Source organism: Electrona antarctica, assembly GCF_951216825.1.
Source record: "Electrona antarctica genome assembly, chromosome: 19".
Classification (NCBI taxonomy): domain Eukaryota; kingdom Metazoa; phylum Chordata; class Actinopteri; order Myctophiformes; family Myctophidae; genus Electrona; species Electrona antarctica.
The window spans coordinates 13842433-13865099 of NC_136800.1; the positions used below are offsets into that span (position 1 = coordinate 13842433).

Below are 22667 nucleotides of genomic sequence, written 5' to 3' on the forward strand. Positions count from 1 at the left end.
GACCCGTTGTACACTCTCAGGGGCGATTCACACTATGGTCCCGGGTGCGCACTCGGGACCACTTGGCAGATGTTGTGGTAATGTGAATGATGCGTACCGTTCCCGGGAGCGGATCGCCCAACCGTCCCCGAGACCGCATGAGGGGCGGGTCTCTGGACCGTTGAAGTGTATTCAGATACGGATCGTTCCAATGTGAATGCATGCGTACCTAAAGAAGGAAGTGGACTGTTTTTTTTAAAGAACGTGACCTCTAGTCGACGAGCCAAGCGTAAAAAAAAAAAAACACAGACGCTGCACGACGCGTAACACCAGCTCATTTCTCAACGCCGGCCGTCTCCTGTTGAATCTGCTATACACACAGCACCGCAGTACGCGCTGATCTTGGACTACACGTGGCTCTTGGGCTTTGCTTGGCATAGTTTCCAAAGTAAAACAAAATAATAATAATGCTAAAGTAGAATCCATTAAACTAATATCAAACACGACACTGGAGCACAGAACTGACTGACACAGTGAATAGCAGGCAGGCTGACAGTGAAGTAGTATAACGGCAAAGAGCCAAAAGAGGCAATGAAATGCAGTGTGTCTGGACTTTTTGGAGACAATGTTGCAGAGTTGATGGTCAGTGTCCGTGCGCACCAGCCATCAAGCACGCCGCCATCTGGAGGATCAAAGTGTGTTATGCAAGTGTACCCGGGTGCGCTGTTGAATCTCGGGCAATGTGAATCATGGCCATCGGGGACCAGGCAACCGTATTCGGTTAACGGTTCCAATGAAACGGATTCAGTCCCTCTCAGTGTGAATTGCCTATCAGAGTTACAGACCCATAAGGGTCCATTTGGTTCCAAACTATCATTAAGCTGGGGACCCCCTGGAACTCCCTGGGACCCCACTTTGGGAACCGTGGATATACAGTACTTACGTAACCCGGCTTTAAATGACGATGGTACAACATCCTCTTTGTTGTCATCGCGTGCTGTTGGCTAGACTAGCGAGTGCAGTAGGTAGTTGGAGGGGCAAAGCGATGCATGCCAACTGGCTGTCAGTGGCCTTGTGACCACAGACAGACTGAGGTGGCAGAGTGCTGTGAATGCCTGACACTGATGATGCTCTTTGGCGCAGGCCTGGTGAGCTGCTGGCAGGTAGCCAGGATGGCCACGAATGAAATGAGAGAGAGAGAGAGAGAGAGAGAGAGAGAGAGAGAGAGAGGGAGAGAGAGAGAGAGGGGCCACTGATGCCATTGGTATGAAAACGATTCAGATGTCTCACTGACAGAACAGACAGGATCATTAACTTATTACAGGAATTATTGTGTGTGTGCGTGTGTTTGTGTTTGTGTGTGTGTGTGTGTGTGTGTGTGTGTGTGTGTGTGTGTGTGTGTGTGTGTGTGTGTGTGTGTGTGTGTGTGTGTGTGTGTGTGTGTGTGTGTGTGTGTGTGTGTGTGTGTGCGAGCGCACACACGTACGTGCATGTGCCTGTATATATGCCATGTGGAGACCCATATCTTTTTGTGTTCACGTCTAGTGTGTTTATGAGCAAGCTAACTGTACTGTCTAGTGTGTGTGTGTGTGTGTGTGTGTGTGTGTGTGTGTGTGTGTGTGTGTGTGTGTGTGTGTCTTGCTGGTACAGTAATGTACTCAGCGACTGCGTGACATTGAGAGGACACCTCATAAGCTCTAGTTCTCTACCCCCTCCTAACGGCACCATCTGCCTGAGTGAATGACAGGCTGCAGAAACATACATCAGCTTCTAGCACTGAGAGAGACGGAGAGGGAAAACACACAGCACTTTTAATTATGGGATTTTCTTTTAAAGCATTGTGTGGTTTCATTTGCCAGAACTGTGGAGAAAGTGAGACTAAACAACATTCGCTGAACAATTAATTACAAAATAATTGCAATTTCCAAGTTAGAGATTTCACTGCATTAAAGAAAGGGGGGTTCTAGCCTTTTAGATAACAGTTGTTGGTCCATGAATCAAGTCCAATGTTGATTTCACTCTCAAACTCTCTGTACTGTAAAAGGACCGTATGTTTTTGCATGTTGTTTAGCTCACTGTATTGTGTGTAGAAGTCATATTCTCTATTCTTTACATTACTGTTGACTGTTATCTTGACCTTTGAAAAAGCCATTGGTTCCCATTAATTTAGGCATGGTATTCAAATCAACTTACAGAGACTTGAAACTTGAACACACCAACACAGTGAACTCTATGTTATCTTGTCAAAGTTAGGTTATTGTTGTGTTTTAATGCAGTGTAATGCGAGGAATATAACAATAGCTGAAGCTCACAGCATATTGCGTTGCGAAGCATTTTGAGTTTGTAAATATGAATGCATTTTTATAGGGCTTTACATTGTATTTCACATTCACACACCGGTGGCGAAGGAAACCATGCAGGGCGCCAACCTGCTCATCGGGAGAAGTTAGGGGTTCAGTGTCTTGCTCAAGGACACTTTGGCATGTAGACAGGAGCAGCTGTCCCCCCCACCCCCCAAGTGTAGATCTGCTATTTTCAATGAATGTTCGCCCCGGAATAGAGAGGCTAGGGGGGGCCCACTGTTCAGCTGGTCTAGACGGGGGGCCCACTGTTCAGCTGGTCTAGACGGGGGGCCCACTGTTCAGCTGGTCTAGACGGGGGGCCCACTGTTCAGCTGGTCTAGACGGGGGGCCCACTGTTCAGCTGGTCTAGACGGGGGGCCCACTGTTCAGCTGGTCTAGACGGGGGGCCCACTGTTCAGCTGGTCTAGACGGGGGGGCCCACTGTTCAGCTGGTCTAGACGGGGGGGCCCACTGTTCAGCTGGTCTAGATGGGGGGCCCACTGTTCAGCTGGTCTAGACGGGGGGCCCACTGTTCAGCTGGTCTAGACGGGGGGCCCACTGTTCAGCTGGTCTAGACGGGGGGCCCACTGTTCAGCTGGTCTAGACGGGGGGCCCACTGTTCAGCTGGTCTAGACGGGGGGCCCACTGTTCAGCTGGTCTAGACGGGGGGCCCACTGTTCAGCTGGTCTAGACTGGGGGCCCACTGTTCAGCTGGTCTAGACGGGGGGCCCACTGTTCAGCTGGTCTAGACGGGGGGCCCACTGTTCAGCTGGTCTAGACGGGGGGGCCCACTGTTCGGCTGTTCTAGACGGGGGGCCCACTGTTCAGCTGGTCTAGACGGGGGGCCCACTGTTCAGCTGGTCTAGACGGGGGGGCCCACTGTTCAGCTGGTCTAGACGGGGGGGCCACTGTTCAGCTGGTCTAGACGGGGGGCCCACTGTTCAGCTGGTCTAGACGGGGGGCCCACTGTTCAGCTGGTCTAGACGGGGGGCCCACTGTTCAGCTGGTCTAGACGGGGGGCCCACTGTTCAGCTGGTCTAGACGGGGGGCCCACTGTTCAGCTGGTCTAGACGGGGGGCCCACTGTTCAGCTGGTCTAGACGGGGGGCCCACTGTTCAGCTGGTCTAGACGGGGGGCCCACTGTTCAGCTGGTCTAGACGGGGGGCCCACTGTTCAGCTGGTCTAGACGGGGGGGCCCACTGTTCAGCTGGTCTAGACGGGGGGCCCACTGTTCAGCTGGTCTAGACGGGGGGGGCCCACTGTTCAGCTGGTCTAGACGGGGGGCCCACTGTTCAGCTGGTCTAGACGGGGGGCCCACTGTTCAGCTGGTCTAGACGGGGGGGCCCACTGTTCAGCTGGTCTAGACGGGGGGGCCACTGTTCAGCTGGTCTAGACGGGGGGCCCACTGTTCAGCTGGTCTAGACGGGGGGCCCACTGTTCAGCTGGTCTAGACGGGGGGCCCACTGTTCAGCTGGTCTAGACGGGGGGCCCACTGTTCAGCTGGTCTATACGGGGGGCCCACTGTTCAGCTGGTCTAGACGGGGGGCCCACTGTTCAGCTGGTCTATACGGGGGGCCCACTGTTCAGCTGGTCTAGACGGGGGGCCCACTGTTCAGATGGTCTAGACGGGGGGCCCACTGTTCAGCTGGTCTAGACGGGGGGCCCACTGTTCAGCGATGAAGCAAGTCCACAAAGTAGGCAATCTCACCTCACGCTATTCAACATGTCAGCCTAGCAGCCAAAGCTCATCTAAATATACGGAACTCCACTTCTGCATGTTTTGTTTCATACCGCTTGTGATCAAAACCACTGAGTGTAGTAAAAAGTAAATTAGTTAACCACATGAACCCTATTGCGTCCCTCTTCTGGGGCCAAACATCCAGTGAAAATAACACATCTAGAAGCCACATGCAGCAGCTTGAGGAGCTTGTGGAGCTGCTAGGTAAAACAAGAGTTCAGCAATAGCATAGATGGCACTCAAGTAATACGATGAGTCGATCTGTTCAGGTTATAAATAGACTTAACCTGACTCCATCACGTTGCGGTTTTTATGCCATTAATTGGTTTTATGGGTAAGCTCCCAAGCCATTGGTTTATATAGCGGTAGCAAATCATGAAAGTGTCCACTACGGTCGTGGTTATGGGAATCTTTACGGTTGTGGGGCGCCTGCTGGCCAAGTGGTCCAGGTGCATGCCACATATAGGCTCTGGCCTGACAGCGTGTCGCGTGTTCGAGTCCCGTTCATGATGACCTTTGCTGCATGTCTCTCCCCTTCTCTCCCTCCCACTTTCCTGTCTGTCCTCACTAATAACTATCAATGAAGGCAAAAAGCCAAAACCAAATCTTTACGGTTGTTAGTAAATGTACTGTAGATCAGCTCCGCAACTTCCACAAGCTGATAAAAAGGAACGGAGCAAGTAGAGAGCCCTGGGTGACCTCGCTCCAGTGTTTTCACTGACAAAAACTAAATAAATACTAAGCTTTGAAGCCGACAACTATGACTAAATATATTGACATTTCGTCAACAAATGAAAACTAGACTAAAATGTCCTTGAAATTAAACGGGTTGAGAATCACTGCTAGAGCCGTAAAAATCTTCTCTTATGGGGGGTCCGTGCCGCATCTTTTCAAATGGGGGTCCGCGGGTTGATATGTGTCAATTTGGGGGTCCTTGACATGAAAAAGTCTGGGAACCACTGCTATAACAGTTCAGCAGAGTGCAAAGAAAGAGCACATCAAGGCCATACTGTATACGCCAAAGCAATGACTATACTGAGAGGAAAACTCTATGCATGCTGATGTATAAACTCACTCATTTGTTGGCCATTTCAATTGGACCATTTTCAGATTATACCGCATTGTGTATGCGGTCCCACACTGCTGGTGAGCTGGAATGAATGGATAACAGTTTGTCTGAGCCCGGCCAAAAAGCTACCGCAGGAGTGCCTGCTGGCATTCAGATGCAGGCGGATTGTTTGCGTTTCACAGTGTTATCTGTTATTTTCTAGTGTTATTATGAAACACTTTGATGAATACCAGTGGCTGCAGGTATACCATGTAACCACCGTCACAGTGAGAAAGAGAAAACTTGAGTTTTTTTTTACACCCAAAAACATTATCGTCATCGTATTATAAGGAGGAAGATTTTCTTCAGTATTTGTTAAAATGTCGTTTTTATGTGAACACGCCCACCAGTTCATTAAGTATGCCTGGTTTTGATTGAGTGATTGAAAGATTTATTAACAGTATGCAGAATAAATAATAATTTCAAGCACAACTCAATACAAAAACTGTTAACTGTGGACGACACCATAAAGCATTACACTTGTTTACAATAGGGTCCACCAGGGGAGGGGATGATATCCATATACACAGAGGGGTCTAATGAAGTACTGTCACTTCATAAACACATGAAAAACTGGAAAAAAATTAATACAAAAATCACAGCATTCTGTCTTTAAAGGACAATTTTGTTTTTGTTTTTTCAACCAAGGTTCACGTTTTAGGTTGTAATTAGATAAATTAAAAGATGAGTGTTAATTTATTTTTTTCATTTGCTGCTTTCTTTCGTCTTAACGATTTTAGCTATCTAAGATGTAGTGGTGTAGAAGTACAAAATGTTTTAATACTCAAAACAATAAATAAATGCATTAAATAAATAGCAAAATACTTAATAGCTCCCACACTACATGCATTGGTTATTTGAAAATAGATCTGCTATTTTCAAAACGTCTTGAGAGGTTTTTGATAACACAAATTAAATCTTGTGTTGTCAAATGGGACTGGTGGGGGTCGGTGGCCAATACATGACCATTGACATGAAAATGTTTCAGAACCACTTGTGTTAGAACCTCGGGAAGACTGTCTGACTGACAGAAAACCAGCCATGTGTGACTTGAGTGGCCCGTGTTGCTCACTTTTCAAAATGGCCTCTGCCAAAGCCTCAGCGCGTTTCACGCTGATGCGGCAGAAAGGCGGCATTGAGGAGCCCTGACCCCATCCAAAACCTGACGAGAAGATTATGCTGAAACGTTTAGAAATTTGACAGCTCAGGAGAGTGGAGCGAAAGCAGATGAGAGAGGAAAGAAAGCAGGGAAAGACGAGGAGTGGGGGATACTTTGAAAGTGTCAGATGTGAGCATGCAGCAGATATCAGCCCTCGCCCTTGCCTTTCCCCATCACTCTTCCCTCTGTGTTTGTTTCCTTTTTCTTTCTTCCTGAAAAGCTGAACAAAAAATGGGTCCATGTTGCAATGGAGCTCATTGTGCCTGATTTATAGTCTCACAATGGTGTTACGCACCGAATATGACCGATCTGCAAGCTCACAACACGTCCCTCTGCGATGCGTTGTGAGCTTGTAGATCTGCTATTTTCACCCTCGTATGATGGAGTATATTCATTCGGTGTTAGAATGTTGGAAGACTTGCTGGTCTCCTGTTAACTTGCATCCTCACGCAGGCCAGAGGACATGTTGCCTAGCCCAGAGGCCAGTGATGGCCATAAGGGATTTCCATGTATGTGCCTGACTCGTTCCAGAGTAGACCGGTCTAGTGCAGCAAATTTGCATACCAAAGGTGCAAGGTTTGCAAGCCCTATTGGTCAATGTACGTTTTGTAATAATAATCTAAATCTGTAAATAACTGTAGTACTAACTACAGCTCAACTGTCAAATAATTTTAGTGGAGTGAAAAGTACAATACGTGCTCTGAGATGTAGTGGTGTAGAAGTATAACATGTTTTAATACTCAAGTAAAGTGCAGCTGATACTGCAGTGTGTATCCCACGGGCGGGGAGACAAATCACTTTGAAGTGTTTTTCAGGTAGCTGTAAAAAACAAACTTGACTGTCTTTTCAAAGTACTGTATACCTGTGTTATTTATTAGCAAACACGATTAGCGTAATCTGTAGTGTAATCTGATCTGCTCCTGCTCTTATCAAGCCTGCACCTTGGCAGGGTTTTGTGAAGTTGTGGAGAAAGCATGCATGTAAGCAAAACACCAGCCTCTGAGCCTCAGATGTTCGCAGCATCGTAAAGTTGGTCTTTGCTCTGTAATGGATTTGTTCTGCGGATGATGCTACAGTGTACTAGAACACAGTTTCAAAAACTCTGTCAAACAGGTTAACCCATTTTGACCTGAGATCAGATTTCTGAAAAAGCTATGTTTCTATGTCAGTCGTTCTTCGATTTTTCAAAAATAGCAGACCTACAAGCTTGTAGCGCGCCACTCGCGCCATGAGCTTGTAGATCTGCTATTTTTCAATAGCTAAAGCATAACATAATGCTAACACCAAAAAGGGTTCCCGCCCAAAATGCTTTAAACCACTAGCATGCCTATCATATCAATGGAATCCATGTCTCCTGATGCCTGATGGTGGGCTTAGTGGTTTCATCAACATAGCCATAGGGAGGGATTATCCAAAAGTTCTACACCGTAAAATCCATGTTAATTAAGAGAGTTACAGGTCCCTTATGGTGGTTGCACACCGGCCGCGTTTTTCGGAAAACCGATGGAGAAACGCCGCTAAAACTCTGAATTCGCATCCGATTTGCGCCCGGTGTGTGGAGACCTTTACGGTTACATTTTTCTCCATGACAGCAACGTTTACATTAAGGGTACAAATTTTGTATTAATTCCTCTTTTGCTGCTAGTGTAAACTCATTAGAGTCCCCATGCATTGCTGTGTGGATTAAAGATGCACCTGTAGACTGGATATAGAGTACTATTTCACAACAATACATATACTATATCGAGGTCCATGCATGCTGGGAAACTGAAACCCATTTACTTTTGTACTGAAAAACAAACAACAACAATTTATTTGTATTTTTATTGCCCAGATGGTTTGCCTTTTGACAACATCGTTCCAGTTCCAACCTGTGATGTTGTGAGGCCAAAATTGATTAACCTGCTGATTAACTGGAGTTATATAAAATGTAAATGGCTTCCACAAAACAGGTCAAGCCAACACCATGATCAGACTTTACATGTTGCCGTGCGTGCGTGCGTGCGTGCGTGCGTGCGTGCGTGCGTGCGTGCGTGCGTGCGACCGTGCGTGCGTGCGTGCGTGTGTGTGTGTTTATCTTCCCAGCAGCATATTGATATTTAGTTGCTGATATGTAAGCGAGCTACATCATCCCGTGGCTACTGTACAGGAACACACAAGCGTGAATAAGTGACATTTCACGTCTGCGTTCAGATGTTTTAAAGCCGGTGGCTATATGTACTGGACAGCAAAGTGAGGTCCGAGGACCCCCAGGGGACCTTGAGGGGGTTCCACGGGGTCCCCAGCGAAATGTGTTCATTTTACATTAAAATCAGTTCAACCACTTTAACCGCCTATACATTTTGAAAATAGACAATCTACAAGCTCACCGTGTGAAATGTGAAACATTTAGAATAATTTTGAAACATTTGAACAAATCTTGTATGGGGATCCCTGGCACAAAGTAATGTATTGCGTCTGCCACCAAATACCTATAATTTGGGGCCATTGACATGAAAATCGATTTTCAAAAAGGAACTATGAAGCATTTACCCGAGGACCCCCTGGAACCCCCAGGGGGTCCTCGGGTCCCTGGTCCCCGGGCCCAATGTTGGGAACCAGTGCTTTCAAAATGAATTGGAGTACGTACCATGGACTAATTACCCCCCCCCCCCCCCCCCCCAACTCCCTAATCTCCGGCGCTGTCCGCTGTGAGACGTCAAATCAAAATCCATTAAAGTAAATTGATGTTCAGCCTTGTTTATTGAAATTTAATTCCCAGTATGAGTCCAATAAATGCAACGGAAATAAATTAAGGGGCTCATCGCAGAAGAAACAAGAATCCTCCATGTTAATTTAACTCTTGAGAGCATATGGGTCCATCTCTCATTGTTACACTCTGAGACATCATTAAGAGGAGAGTTTAGCCTGGTACTGTACTGTGCCATGATGACAGCTGCTGCACGCACGCATGCATACACACACACACACACACACGCACACGCACACGCACACGCACACGCACAACCCACTGGGAATGTGTAATAATTCCGTCTTTCATGGCTGTATGGAAGGGTGTGATGTTACAGTACTGCTTGCCTTGTTCCCTGGAGGACTAGAGGTCCCCCTGGAGGACTGGAGTTCCAGGGGCAACACTTAGGGATTACACCGTCTGTGGAAAGAAGTGAGAACCAGTCAAATCATGTTAAAGTTTGTATAATTGTCTCCACCAGGCCGAAGGCATGGGGAGAGAGTATGTTTTGCACTCCGTCCGTCCGTCCGTCCGTCCGTCCGTCCATCCGTGCGTGCGTGCGTGAGTCCGTCCGTGTGTGTGTGTGTGTGTGCATCTGTCCGTCCGTCTGTTACCAGCTAATCTCCAGCACCCCCCCGGTCGATGCCAAATTTTGCACACACACTCCCTAGATGCCAACGATGAACCTCTGCCCCAAATGTTCCAGAACGGCCTGTTATAGCGCCACCAGGAGGCCGAGTTTTGAAAAAACATTTTTTGATACTACTCCTCCAGATTCTGTCCAAAAATCCCACAAATCGTTACACACTATCTCTATAGTCATGTGTTCAAGCCGGATCTGTCCGATATTTCATATTCCATCCTAATTGGCTAACATTGGCTTACAAAGTTTGCAGGATTGGCCAGTTTTGAAAAAAATCATATATAATTTAATAAAATAACTAAAAGCAAGACAAGCTGAGACTTCTGGATAATGTAAACGCGACTGTCTCTACAGTAAATAGCGTGTTTTGTCTTCCCTGACATCAGAACCGTTTGTCTGTTGCCAGCTTAAGTATAATCATGCTCCGTGTTTACATGTGCTTCCACATGCGATCACACAGTCTACACCTCATGCGGTGCTGAGTTTGAGTTGCTCCGACAAGCCTGATCATCGTAACCCATTAAGACCTGAGGCCGATTCTACATATGGTCTCAGTATATGCGCAGCCTGCACACATACTGGATATACTGTACCTTCACAATGCAGGGCAGGCTATACTTGATTTGATAGGCAATTAAATGTCACTGTCAAATCTATTGTCCCAGTCCAGCCTTGCCGAAACACTGGCCACCTTACAGATTGCTACAAAACCTGCATATCCACCAACAATGAACCATGGATACAGTAGCTCTCCTCATCTCTGCTCATGGTCATACAAATCAAAACAAATGCATGACTCCTCTCCTCTCCTCTCTTCCATAGTGTCGTCCTGCATCACCACCTATAAGAAGACAGCTCCTCCACCCGTGCCTCCCAGAACCTCCACCTGCTCCACTGCCTCCAAACCCTACATCTCCATCACTGCCCAGAGCAGCACTGAGTCTGCTCAGGTACATTATTCCTAACCAAGAGTCCAGGGATGAAGTCTAAAGCCTGATTTGTACTTTGACTGATTTGTACATTGACCTACAGTACAAGCTCACAACACGCCGCAGATGCGACATGTTGTGAGCTTGTAATCAGCTATTTTCGGCATGTGACAAGTTCCAGTTATGTCTCAAACTCTAGAAGTCCAGGTTACCCACAGACTAGTTGCTCACATAGTACATATTCACAAGTACATACATAGAAACACACAGTCTAGTAGAAAAGAAAGCTGCCACTGGTGAGAATTTAAAGCGTCACAACTATGTAATGGCAGAATTCCATTGTATTATGTTTTAATTTGATTGTGAAGTATGAGTGTTTGGACCCCAGGAAGAGTAGTCTTCACTGTAGTGAGGACTAATGGGGATCCATAATCAACAATAAACAATGTCTATTTTAATGTTCGTCTAGTTTGCCGTCATATAGAACAGAGCACTTTTGTACGTCATTCTCCTTATCCATAGTTTAAAGTTCTGCTGTCACCAGCTAGTAGCCTACGTGGAAAGACAGACAGAACTACAGGAGTTTCACAGACAAACCATATTACGTTTCAGGATGTGTAAGACATTAACATTATACTCGATGCAAGTTTTATACTCGTCATTGTTGTGGTGCCATTATACATATGTATTTTGGTGGCCTGTGCCCTGTGTCGATGCTCGGAAATAGAACCGAGCCCTGGAAGATGCTTCAACAGGTTTTGAAGCGCCCACTTGACGCCTACTAACCGTTTCACTACAGCTGTTAAAACCCAGTCCTTGACGCAAGAGTCTGGTGCGTTCTATCCGGCTGTCTCTGTAATTAAATGCCAATTTCTTGAGATAGAAAATGATATGTTTATAAAAAGGTTGACAGTGTTCTAGTAAGCTGTATTGATGTGTGAAGGTGTATTAAGAAAAATGCGGTTAAGTCTTAACTGCAATCTTCTGTAATTAGAATGTTGCACGCAGATGAATTATAACAACCATTATCTATAACTTTGAATACTGGAATAAATTGGGCTGGTTCTAGATAGTGTCTTTGCCACTATCAGTTGAGGTTAAACCTGGGACATTATCCAAAATCAATTATTTGGAAATATTGATTTAAAAACACATTTCATTAGCTTTGTAGCTATAGCAACATGAGCAGAGTCAGAACAGTGAATCAGAAAGAAATGTCAGATCACAGAAAAATACCTATTTTGACCAGGCAGGCAGAATCAAATTCAACAAATTGACACTGGGGGGGGGGGGGGGGGTTCAATGATTTTAACCACTGCATCAAGTTATTAGTCATTAGTAGTAGTAGATTTTGTAGCCTGGCTGGCACAAACCATTTTCTGATGGGGTTCCGCAGCCAAATACATATCAATTTGGGGGTCCTTGACAGAACCACTGCTATGAATATACAATACATATACAATTGTACTTTATCTGTCAAAAGGACAAAACGCCAAAGATCTCAAGAGCTTATCTCCACAAAATGTGACATAACAATCGCTTTTTGCTGCTGCCTCGTAGTCTTACCACTCTCTCTCTCAAACCAATCAGGATGCCTACATGGAAGGGGAAGGACCAAGAGGAGACATGACCATCCAATCAGGGCTCAGTAACTCTACGGAGAGCATTGACAGCATGAAGGCTTTGACAGCAGCCATCGAGGCTGCCAACGCACAGGTCAGTGTGTTCACCCAGAAAGAAATATGAGGTGGCAAAGATAGGATAGGCTACCCCTTAAACCCCAATGTGTTGCTGTCGGGCAGAAACCTAGGCAGAAACAAGACATGACAACTCTTGAACCGATCAAATATTTTAATTATTATATATAGCAATATATTATATATAGCAATATATTTATTTTGGTTTGGCGATTAATTGGATGTGCTGTTAGGTACTCTTTCTTGAGAAAGCAGATTACATCTCCCAAGGACTCCGAATCCCCCAGTACATAAAAGTAGATCTAAAACGACCAATAGAGGGTATGTGCGTGACATCATCATCTTACCAGGAAGTTATGCGGGAACACCTACTGAGTGGCAAAAACTACTTTCTGGCCTTGACAGCCCATATATCCAAACAGAAAAGTCCTATATCTGATTGCATTTAACAACGTTAAACAATGTTAAGCTCACTTTGCCACTCGATTTGCCATTATCACTTTATGCAAATTGCATGCAACTGAGTTGACTGACAGAACTTGTCTGCCCATGTCTGTACGTGAGTGCGATGCTTCTTTGTTTTTTCAAAAAATAAGGCCCTACTATACTACAGCGTCACACAAAAGCACATGCTTTGTTTTGTTTGTTTTTGATTCCAATCCTGAAAAGTAACAGTTTTGGACATATGAGGTTTCCACCCGACAGAGACGATTTCCTAAAGAGTGAAAATATCAGATCTACAATCTCACAACCCGTCGCAACGCCAACGCACTGTGAGCTTGTAGATCTGCTATGTCTGGCAAAGAGATTTGGTCTAGAGAAGGAAACAACAGCAGACCAAGTAAGTACAGTTGCAACCCAGGTCTGTTTCCCTCAGTGTGTACAGCGGTTTAAAACCTCCAGCATGTAGTCTAATGTTTGTCAGTGTCCTTTCCCCCTTCCAGATCCATGGGCCGGCCAGCCAGCATGTCCTTAACAGCAGCATCACTGTCAGCACACCAGCCGCCATGGCTCTCTGCAGACCAGCGCAGGGGGAGCCGGGCCTCAGGGACCAGTACAGAGCACATCAGGGGGACATCCTGATGAGGGAGCAGTACAGACCGCCACAGGTGGACGGCCTCAGGGAGCAGTACAGAGCACAACAACAGGCGGACAGCCTGATTAGGGACCCGTACAGACCAGCACAGGTGGACGGCCCGGTGAGGGACCCGTACAGGCCAGAAAAACACTGTGACCCCAGGAAGGAAGCACTCAGGCAGGGCAATTGTCTCTCCATAGGCATCCAGGTAGGTACCAGAGGAGAGGAGAGGAGAGGAGAGGAGAGGAGAGGAGAGGAGAGGAGAGGAGAGGAGAGGAGAGGAGAGGAGAGGAGAGGAGAGGAGAGGAGAGGAGAGGAGAGGAGAGGAGAGGAGAGGAGAGGTCACAGACAGACTAGTTTTGGTATTTGTGGATTTCTTGCTTTGCCCTGCCCTCTTGTGGTGGTCATTATAATTGCAAGACAACTCTACCAGATCAGGTTTATTAGGAGAAGTCATGCTCAACTCAAGGGGAGTTTTGAGGTCAGGTGAGGTCTCTTACAGTGGCCCCATTTACACTGGCAGACAAATCTAGCCTGAATCAGATCTGTGCCACATCAAGATTGAAATCCGATTGGTTTAAATGGTCACATGACTCATTTAAACAAATCAGATTCCAGACAAAGAATATAAGAAACTGCTCAAGAGAGTGCAGATAATCTTTTCACTGGATATTTCACTGGCTTTATCCCATTTTAGGCGGGAACCCCTTTTTGTAACCCTTCCCTTCTGGACGGGAACGGTTCTGTACAGTATGTACAGTATTAAAAAAAAATGATGCTGCTATAGCCTATAAATATTTGATGTTTTTCAGAAAACTTAGGTCAGGATTTAGACAGCGTTTTTAGAATCAGCCTCAGTCCAAAATGTTTTTTTTAGGCCTCATATTCAGTTTAATGTATGTATGTTGAGCAATAATACACGAGAGACAATATTATGTCTGGAATAGGTCACAGCCTCAAGTGTATTATTGGGTTAACACATAGTGTTATAAAGGATAGAGCGTGGACTGGAGCCCCGCCCCCCGCTCTTCATTTCAATGGAAGTCAGTGGCGTTTTGAAGCACCCGGAAGAACGCTCTACTTCCCTTTTTTTCGATTTGGACACCAAACTTTGGTGTCCAAAATGTGGAAGTGCTAAGGAGCACTCAATGTTAAACTCCAGCTGCGCAGGGTTTACTCATGCTAAATGCACGGGCCGGCCTGCAGTCCCCGCTTTGACCAGTAGGGCCGAGCACTTCAACGTTGGCCACCCGTTCTGGGGGCTTGGGTTGACCAAAGCGGTTATGTTACCTAGCCTACCCTGCCCCCAGACCCCTCATAGAGAACAAACGGTTATGTTACCTAGCCTAGCAGTGGGTCCCTGCCCCCAGACCCCTCATAGAGAACAAACGGTTAGGTTACCTAGCCTAGCAGTGGGTCCCTGCCCCCAGACCCCACATAGAGAACAAACGGTTATGTTACCTAGCCTAGCAGTGGGTCCCTGCCCCCAGACCCCTCATAGAGAACAAACGGTTATGTTACCTAGCCTAGCAGTGGGTCCCTGCCCCCAGACCCCACATAGAGAACAAGCTGTTATGTTACCTAGCCTAGCAGTGGGTCCCTGCCCCCAGACCCCACATAGAGAACAAGCTGTTATGTTACCTAGCCTAGCAGTGGGTCCCTGCCCCCCCATGTATTTTTGTAAATGTAGAAAAAGATAATGGTATTTTTAGTTGAGTCGTGACCCATACAAATTGGTCCGTAACCCACAAATGTTTGGGAACCAGACAACCAGTGCATTCTAGCTGTAATCCGTGGTGATTAGTGGTGTTTGTCCGCTGCAGGTGGACGGACCAGAGGACGACCCTGAGGACCCGTCAAAGTTCGCCTCCATTGGCGTTCAAGTGGAGGATGGGAAAGTGTGAGTACATATTATACTATACACCGTCTCTTTCCATCCATGTAGGCCTTGAATCAGAATTTGTTCACAGGTTTACAGGTGTAAATCAGGTGTAAATCAGTGGGTGAAATGCATTTTGTGCAAGCTACACAGAAAAGGCTGCCTTTCAAACGAAACATAAGTCCCTAAGATAACATTATAACTCCCTGACAACATTTCGCAATAACCCTGAATGTATTCTCTTATATCTGATCAAAACGAATAGCTGTGTTAGCACTCCAACCCATAATGGGACATAACACATTGAGAACAACAGGCCAAGCTCATTATTATCACTTGGTAGTCCCAGACAGTCAACAAGCCTCTACATGAAGTATTCTTTTGTCCTTGACTTCATTATGTGTCTGTGTCTGCCGGAGCACACATTTGAAATCAAATGATAAATGCAAATAACACAAGCACGTTCACTCTTCATGTCTGCCGCCCGCCACCGTTCTTGCATAATAAAGCAATCTACTGTCAGTGGGAGAAAACATCATTCGAAAAATGAAAGGATTTGCAAAGTTATCTCAGCCATATTCTTCAACATGTACTAGACAGACACAGTTAAACTAGCAGATAGCAGTACGTACTCATGCAGTATCTCTACAATTACAATTTTACAATTTAGGCATTTTGCAAACGCTCTTAATCCAGAGCGATTTACAGTAAGCAAGAACAACACCTGGTAATACATCAAATACTATATATAATCAGTCATCAAGGATCATAAGCAAGCTGAGAACCGAACATGGTCTAACACTGAAACTATGAGTATACGTTAGAGTGCTATATGTCTACATGTTATGCTATCTAAATTACATACGTTTAGCCTATGCATACGCCTGTTTGTAAGGTCGTCGAGGCTAGTGCAAGTGCTACGGGCTAAGATGGAGAAGAGGTGAGACTCCACAGAGGGAAGAGAGTCGTAAAATGTTATACTGTATTTTAAGACCTTAAATTGGTTATTATGCCTTTCCAAGAACCTTTTATTTTCCTCTTGCAATAATTTTGCACATTTTCTCAGAGCAGGCATCACATTGTTTTTTTTGTTTTTTTTTTTAACATCAGGTATTATCGTTTTATCATTTTTACTCTATTAGTTTATTACATATCACATCTCACATCCAGTAGTTCTCTTACATGTCCAGTGCTGTTGTTACTGCAGTATGGGCTATACTGTATGTCTGAGTCATCTGTTGCTGTTCTGTAATTGTAGCAGTGTGGCTCTCTGGCTGCTAGCAAACACCCACACACCTATCAGCCAGCATTATCAACACCCACACACCCATCAGCTAGCATTATCACCTCACCCTGTGAAGCTGTGGGAGGAATTATAACCTGAGGGAGACTGGGGGAGAGGCTGTGGTCCCCCTTCAGCCGCCCGTCTTCCCGCCATCGCGGCTTCAAGCTTATTTAACGCCTTTAATGCTCTATTTGTGCTCCATTGCACCCCCCGGGAATATAGCTGGTACACAACGTGCCACATTGTGACTTTATAGACCAGGCTTTGCAGGACACATTTTGATCCTACCATAATTATACTGTATCCCTGACCTATAGCGAATTTGACCTTACATTTTTTAGACGTGCGTGCGTGCGTGTGTGCGTGCGTGCGTGCGTGCGTGCGTGCGTGCGTGCGTGCGTGTATTTCTCTCTCCCTTCCCCCATACATCTCTTTCTCTCTCCATCAGACTCCCTCTCTCTCTGTCGCTCTCTGGTTGTCTTCATCTTTCTCTGCCTCCCACGCTCATCTCCGTGGAGAGCCATTCACTGCAGACATCCTTCCAAATATTGAGGGTGTATTGTGAAATGGCTTCTCTCGGGCGGATAGGGGAGCAGCTACGGGTCAGACCATAGACCAGGCGGATAGGGGAGCAGCTACGGGTCAGACCATAGAAACGGATAGGGGAGCAGCTACGGGTCAGACCATAGAAACGGATAGGGGAGCAGCTACGGGTCAGACCATAGAAACGGATAGGGGAGCAGCTACGGGTCAGACCATAGAAACGGATAGGGGAGCAGCTACGGGTCAGACCATAGAAACGGATAGGGGAGCAGCTACGGGTCAGACCATAGAAACGGATAGGGGAGCAGCTACGGGTCAGACCATAGAAACGGATAGGGGAGCAGCTACGGGTCAGACCATAGAAACGGATAGGGGAGCAGCTACGGGTCAGACCATAGAAACGGATAGGGGAGCAGCTACGGGTCAGACCATAGAAACGGATAGGGGAGCAGCTACGGGTCAGACCATAGAAACGGATAGGGGAGCAGCTACGGGTCAGACCATAGAAACGGATAGGGGAGCAGCTACGGGTCAGACCATAGAAACGGATAGGGGAGCAGCTACGGGTCAGACCATAGAAACGGATAGGGGAGCAGCTACGGGTCAGACCATAGAAACGGATCAAACGAGACTCTCACAGTAATTCCTCGACTGTTTGCGGAGCGTTCTGACCTGAACATTTCAGAAATAAAGAATAGTAACAGGCAGGCTTGCTTTTTTCAATGCACATTCAGCCTCTCTTCAGGTGATATTCCTTTTTATAGATGAAGATACATCAGAGGGAGAAAAGCCTTTACCAACCAAACATAATGTACATACGTCTAAACAATAAAGCCTGAAATAGACTGCATGGAATCCTACAATAAACAGCTTGCAGGCGTATTGGAATCAGTGGTGTAAAGTAACAAGTACATTTACTTAATCGTGAGATAAAAATACGTTTTTGTAAAAATTTGTTTTTTTGTTTTCTGAGCTCAATAGCACCCAAAAAACCTGAACTTTTAACATTCAGTACATTTACTGTGGTCTGGGGTTTTCTGGCTCAAACAAGTGCTCTGATTTGCCTGTGGACTGTGAGGGATGTCACTGTTGAGGGATTTTGCCTGCTTTCATTGCAGCTCAAAAGGCTTAAGAACACACAGAGAAAACACTTTTTTTTAATACATTTCATATATTTGAAACTTTCTCTCAAGTCAATTTTGAATCCAGACGTTTCCTTTTAACAGAGTATTTCTACATTGCAGTATTGATACTTTTACTTAAGTAAGAGTATCTTTTCCACCACTTGCTCCCTGGTACTTATTGCTGTGTTTGTCTCTCCATCGTGGCCAGGTACCGACGCTTTCAGCGCTCCAACAGTGTCACAGCAGCAGTACAGGTAAACTATATCCACTATTATTTCACTCAGAAGCTTGCTAAGTACTTTCCTGCTGCATTTTGTGATCAACGTGAACTTGTCTAAACCCATTATGACCTGAGGCCGATTCTACAAATGTCTGCTAAATTCTAACAGTTGTCTGAAAACCTTCAGTGGTGCTCAAACTGTAAAGGACCCCCAAACCACCGACCCCAATCTCAAAATATATTGTTCCAGCGACCCCCAGATATTCAAAGATTTGCACAAATGTTCCAGAATTGACAAAAATAGCAGATATACAAGCTCATAGCATGGAGTGATGCGCTATGAACTCGTAAATCTGCTATTTTTGGAATATCGAAAGTAATAAAATAATGGTTAAAGTGGTTTAAACACGGGGTCAACAGGCGGACCTGGACCTGCCAGACGTGCTGGACACGCCTCTGGACTCTCCGGACACGGACTTTGAGCTCCCGTTGTCGCCGGGCTCGATGTCGCGGCAGTACTCGCGCGACGCCGCCACCTCCACCGTCAGCATCCAGGGCTCGGGGAACCACTACCACGCCTGCACCTCCGACGACTACGACGACGTGGGCTTCGACCCGTCCATCCTGCCCCCGCCCGACCCCTGGATAGACAGCGTGACCGAGGACGACTCCCTGGAGCCCGCCCCCGCCTTCAACCGATCTGCCATCCTGGAGGTAGTTTTTTTGTTTCATTTATTTTTTTGTTTTATGTATTCGCACAATAAAAACGGCTACAAATAGACCCTCCAGAAAAACGCAGGCAAAAATCCTTGATCATGTAGGCTAGAATCCTTGATTTTGCGATGAAATATGCAGGTTTGTATGTGATTTATGTGAAATTGCAGGATGTTGTGAAATATGCAGAAAATTGCTAAATATGAGGAAACTTGTGAAATATGCGAAAATATATGAAAAGTTAAAAAAATATATGCTGGGTTTTATAAGATGAAGAAGGAAGAAGGAAGTTGTGAAAAATGTGGGAAGTTTGTGCGATTATGCACCCTTTTTGAGAAAGATTTACCGCTGCATAATCTGCATAATGTATGAACGAATGAACCATTGTAAAGCGCTTTGAGCACTTGGAAAAGCGCTATAAAAATGCAATTCATTATGCTGTAAATTATGCGTTGCGATCACATAATCACATTTTTCTGGAGGGTCTATACAAAGTAACGTTATTAAAAGGCACATAAATAAGTGCAGGTGATAAAGGAAACCCATGGGGTTCTTGCCTATATTAATAAACGTTAAATAAAAATGAAAGAAGGGTTAAGCATACAGAGGTACATGTGTTTTACATGGCAGGCTTTGCTTGATTGATCTGCATTCAACCCATCTTAACTATCAGCAGCAGTATTTGAACCAAATGTTTTATGACTGTTGTATGTATCACCTCAGTATCGGAAATTGTGTGAAACCAATTTAGAATAATTATGCATAATTGTAGGCTATTAATGTAGTGGTGTGTGTGTGTGTGTGTGTGTGTGTGTGTGTGTGTGTGTGTGTGTGTGTGTGTGTGTGTGTGTGTGTGTGTGTGTGTGCGTGTGTGTGTGCGTGTGCGTGTGCATGTGCATGTGCGTGCGTGCGTGCGTGCGTGTGTGTGCGTGCGTGGTGATGGCAGGTGGTGCAGCGGTCAGTGTGCCAGAGAGATGGACGCTGGTTCCTCAAGCTGCTGCAGGCAGAGACAGACAGAATGGAAGGCTGGTGTCAGCAGATGGAGTTGGACCAACAGGAAAATGACCTGCCCGATGACAGTATGTCTGTGTGTGTGTGTGTGTGTGTGTGTGTGTGTGTGTGTGTGTGTGTGTGTGTGTGTGTGTGTGTGTGTGTGTGTGTGTGTGTGTGTGTGTGTGTGTGTGTGTGTGTGTGTGTGTGTGTGTGTGTGTGTGTGTGTGTGCCTGCGTGTGCGCATGTGTGTGTAGTATACACACACACGTATATGAACTATCATGAAACTATTGAGCCTGTTGCACTGAGACAAGTAGGCCTGCATAATCATGCTGCAAAATGCCCGCCTCTACATTCTACCTTCACTTTAAAGTGCAGTGCCGTCTCTATAGGGGGGCATTGGGGGGCATTGCCCCCCCAGATTGGATTTTGTGCCCCTCCAGTCCAGATTGGCCAGTAGTACCCTACCCTACCAAATGTTAAATCTATAAGTTCTTCATGATTATTATATACATGTTCAAATTAATTGAATAGTTAATAGAAATACAAGGTAATATATGCATGCGGTTTGCAGTTTGTTGTTGGTGCTGCTGCATAATTGTAGCCTACTTGTAGCCTTTTTCAAGCATCACTTTGTTAATAGGTGACTATTTGTTATACATACATTTGAAAAATGAAGTGCCCCTTTTTGGAAAAAAGTATGGCCTCCTGCTGATTTGTGCCTGGAGACGGCACTGGACCACTGTGCTCGCCCATACAAGACAACCAAAGTGCTAATCAACATCCAAGTTGTTATTTGACTGTTCTTGACGTGCTCAAAGGTTTTGATGTGCTTTGCAGTCCTGGGGAAGATCCGGAGTGCGGTGGGAAGTGCCCAGCTTCTGATGTCTCAGAAGTTCCAGCAGTTCAAAGACCTGTGTGAAGACAACTTGGTGAGTGTCAGCAGGCCTCTCGCTATATCTCTGTTAACAATGTGAACTCTGGCATATCCCTAGCTTCATCAAGTCAGAATATGTAACGTCCATTTTAGTTGTCTTTTTATGTACCACATCGCTCCCGACAATGTTTCTTGCGAAAGGTAAACAGCGTGAGCTAATGGCGTTCAATGGTGTTCTCTATGCCGGTAAAGCGGAAATGAAACTACCTAAATATAGGGCAAAAGCCCTGGCAGGGTTTAACTACCTTCTCCCGCCACCAGGTGACAACCTTTTTCATGTCAAGGATCCCCAAAATGATCTGTATTTGGCCACGGACCCCCATCTCTAAATATGCTTCTGGGGGGGCCCCCAGAAGCACACTGCGAAATAATGTATTCTAAGATTTGCGCCACATTTTCACGATCTTTCAAAAATAGCAGATCTGCAAGCTCGTAGCACGGCACTCTATGCACGCTATGAGCTTGTAGATCTGCTATTTTTCAATAGCTAAAGTATAACATAATGCTTACAACAACACCAAAAGGGAACAAATGTGAGTATTTTTTTCTCCCCACCGTGCCCCTCTCAGAACCCTCAGGCCCACCCCAGGCCCGTGGCGTCCGACCTGGCAGGCTTCTGGGACATGCTGCAGCTCTCCATCGAGAACATCAGCCTCAAGTTCGACGAGCTGCACCAGCTGCGCGCCAACAACTGGAGACCCCTGGACCCCCCCGAGAGAAAGGTACGCACCGCAGACCGGACCCCCCCCCCCCCCCCCCCCCGTCTGTCTGTCTGTCTGTCTCTGTCTGTGTGTGTGTGTGTGTGTGTGTGTGTGTGTGTGTGTGTGTGTGTGTGTGTGTGTGTGTGTGTGTGTGTGTGTGTGTGTGTGTGTGTGTGTGTGTGTGTGTGTGTGTGTGTGTTTTTTATGTACTTTTGTTATTCCCTTCCATCTGTTTTAATGTCCGACAAAGTATCATATGATAACGAATCAACGATTTAATAGTAATTATGAAATTGACATTTTGTTACAGTTACAGTATAGTTGCACTGTGTTACTCTGTCTGCTTCGACACATAAATAAAGATGCTGATTTGGTCATTTTAATTTATTAGACTTAAGCAGATAAATGGATTGCCTGGGCCTCGTGTATTCATCCGAAATCACATCAGACATCTAATTGAAGTCTCTACTGTCCTACATCATTATATTTATTCAACAAAACATCAGTGTTTATTGCAATGATTCCCCTATTTAATTTAGAACAACGTGTGATACATCATAGCTTGAATAATGTGATACATCACATAATATCATAATAAAAACATTGGCTAGTCTGTCTATCTGTCTGTATCTACATTTTCTGTGTGTCTGTGTGTATGTTTGTCTGTCTGTCTCTCTTGTCCACTTCCCTCTCCTCCTCTCCTGTGTGTCTGTCTGTGTGTATGTTTGTCTGTCTGTCTCTCTTGTCCACTTCCCTCTCCTCCTCTCCTGTGTGTCTGTCTGTGTGTATGTTTGTCTGTCTGTCTCTCTTGTCCACTTCCCTCTCCTCCTCTCCTGTGTGTCTGTGTGTGTGTATGGCTGTCTGTCT

At 45.8% G+C, this 22667-nt stretch overlaps 1 protein-coding gene across 1 annotated transcript in view; it reads left to right on the plus strand.

Annotated features, from left to right (window-relative positions):
- dlgap1a (discs, large homolog-associated protein 1a) overlaps nt 1-22667 on the plus strand; it is a gene marked incomplete at both ends in the record, with an annotated part of 65395 nt that overhangs the window by 38209 nt on the left and 4519 nt on the right. Inside the window, 9 exons of the mRNA XM_079530368.1 lie at nt 10523-10650; nt 12220-12345; nt 13271-13612; nt 15228-15304; nt 18444-18489; nt 18876-19169; nt 20116-20248; nt 21003-21094; nt 21669-21821. Coding sequence (XP_079386494.1) covers nt 10523-10650; nt 12220-12345; nt 13271-13612; nt 15228-15304; nt 18444-18489; nt 18876-19169; nt 20116-20248; nt 21003-21094; nt 21669-21821 — 1391 coding nt within the window. The remainder of the gene's footprint in view (nt 1-10522; nt 10651-12219; nt 12346-13270; nt 13613-15227; nt 15305-18443; nt 18490-18875; nt 19170-20115; nt 20249-21002; nt 21095-21668; nt 21822-22667) is intronic.